Source organism: Notolepis coatsorum (assembly GCF_963971535.1).
Source record: "Notolepis coatsorum genome assembly, chromosome: 2".
Lineage (NCBI taxonomy): Eukaryota > Metazoa > Chordata > Actinopteri > Aulopiformes > Paralepididae > Notolepis > Notolepis coatsorum.
Genome location: NC_140166.1, coordinates 128,928,041 through 128,930,540, shown reverse-complemented (window position 1 = coordinate 128,930,540; position 2,500 = coordinate 128,928,041). Strand labels below are relative to the sequence as shown.

At 51.0% G+C, this 2,500-nt stretch overlaps 1 protein-coding gene across 1 annotated transcript in view; it reads left to right on the top strand.

Annotated features, from left to right (window-relative positions):
• Positions 1-2,500, top strand: part of abcb4 (ATP-binding cassette, sub-family B (MDR/TAP), member 4) — a gene marked incomplete at both ends in the record, with an annotated part of 124,072 nt that overhangs the window by 81,875 nt on the left and 39,697 nt on the right. Inside the window, one exon of the mRNA XM_084308299.1 lies at positions 1,877-1,960. Within this exon, the coding sequence (XP_084164425.1) occupies positions 1,877-1,960 (84 nt within the window). The remainder of the gene's footprint in view (positions 1-1,876; positions 1,961-2,500) is intronic.

Genomic DNA, 2,500 nt, shown 5'->3' with positions numbered 1-2,500 from the left:
GGGAGCCATATGCTGTCACCAGAAGAGCCATATATGGCTCGCGAGCCATAGGTTCCCGACCCCTGCCCTATCCTGTCTGGTGCCCACGACCTCTGCTCCAGGTTCCTTGTTTTCTTCCAGGACAAGGTTAACACCATCTACCAGCAGCTAGTGGTGCCCTCCTCCTCCCGCTCACCTGCTCTTCCTCCTGGGTGTCCCCCCCCCAATGCAGCCTCTCCTTCTCCCCAGTGGATGGTCCTCAAGTTGCCAAGCTTATAGCTTCAGCCAAAGCCTCCACCTGTTCACTCGACCCCATGCCTACTACCTTGGTCAAGATCTGCCCCCCTGCTCTCTGCCCCACCATGGTCAACATTATCAACTCCTCACTTAAATCTGCTTTAAAACAGCCTCCGTCACTCCCATCCTCAAGAAGCCCGGCCTCGACCCAGACGAGCTCAACAACTACTGCCCGATCTCCAACCTTCCTTTCCTTAGTAAAATCTTGGAAAGAGCAGTGGCCGCCCAACTCCATCAATATATGTCCAACCATGAGCTCTATGAGCCTTTTCAAGCCGGCTTCAGAACTCACCACAGCACAGAGACCGCCCTCATCAAAATCACCAACGACATCCTCCTTGCAGCTGACTCTGGCCACATTAGCATCCTCATCCTCCTGGACCTTCTGCAGCCTTTGACACGGTTTACCATTCCATCCTCCTCAACCGCCTATCTGACAACCTCGGCATCACTGGCTCAGCACTCTGCTGGTTTCAATCCTACCTCACCACCCGGACACAGTTTATCACCATCGGCGATTACAGTTCCACCCCGGCCCCAGTCAACCAACGTTCGGTACATGGCCCAATTCTCTTCACCATTTACATGCTCCCCCTCGGTCAGATCATCCGCCGCCATGGCCTCAGCTTCCACTCCTACGCTGACGGCACACAAATATACCTCTCCACCAAAACATCCACCCAGCTCCCCCCACGCTCCCATGTCAACTGCCTTCACGAAATAAAAACCTGGATGTCATCTAACCTCCTCAAACTGAACAACAATAAAACTGAGCTCATGGTTGTGTGCACCAAAGGCCCTGCTCCGGAAGGATGGAGATCTCACCCTGAACATTAATGGCTGCTCCATCTGCCCTTCCCCAAAGGTCCGCAACCGGGGCGTCATTCTGGACTCCACCCTTTTCCAATCAAGCCCATGTCAGTTCCGTCACCAAATCCGCCTTCTATCACCTCAGAAACATCTCCAGACTCCGACCATCACTTTCCGACTCCACAGCTGAGACCCTCATCCATGCCTTCATCACCTCCCGCCTGGACTACTGCAACGGGGTCCTGTCCGGGGTTCGAAGCAAAACCCTGGACAGGCTCCAGTATGTTCAAAACTCAGCTGCCAGGGTTCTCACCCGCACCAAACCCTGGCAGCACATCACCCCCACCCTCATCCACCTCCACTGGCTCCCCATCAAATCCCGCATCACCTACAAAACCCTCCCGCTCACCTCAGTACCTCACTGACCTCCTCCACCCCCTCACTCAGTCACGGTCCCTGCGATCCACGGACACTGGTCAGCTCTCCATTCCCCGAACCAGACTGCAGAGCTTCGGGGACAGAGCTTTCAGTGTGGCAGCTCCCACCCTCTGGAACTCCCTCCACGCAGACCTCCGCAATGCCCCAACTCTGGACTCATTCAAAAAAACTCCTCAAAACCCACCTCTTCAACTTCGCCTTAATCCCACTTTGAATGTTGTTGTCTGTCCACCATGTTTTTTTTTTGTCTTATGAAAGGCGCTATATAAAACAAAGTTATTATTATTATTATTATTATTATATGAGGTCGTTACTGTCACATTGAATGAATGGTTCTCATGTTTCCCTGCAGGACCTGGGCTGGTTTGATTCGTCCAAAAACAGTGTTGGAGCTCTGACCACCAGACTGGCCACCGACGCTGCACAAGTCCAGGGAGTGAGTCACACACACACACACACACACACACACACACACACACACACACACACACACACCACACACACACACACACACACACACACACACACACACACACACACACACACACACACACACACACACACACACACACACACACACACACACACACACACACACACACACACACACACACACACACACACACACACAGACACACACACACACACACACACACACACATATACACACACACATACACTGCTAATCACTTGTCGTTATCCATCACAATACTCCTGCCCACAAAACTCAAATGTGTGACGTCATCAGGTATAAAGTCGGAAGTTTATAAAGTCATAGACAATCAATTGAGGAAGATGATACAGATGACACTGATTCTACTGATGTTCTGTTTCAGAGCTGAGAACACTACAATAGAATAAAGCTCATTTTGGGTATAAAAATGCACACAGACATTCTGTGGGTCCACAAAATCAGTCTCCCATTCATCTCCAAACTTTATATTTGATGACATCACACAAGTTAGATTCTCACTCC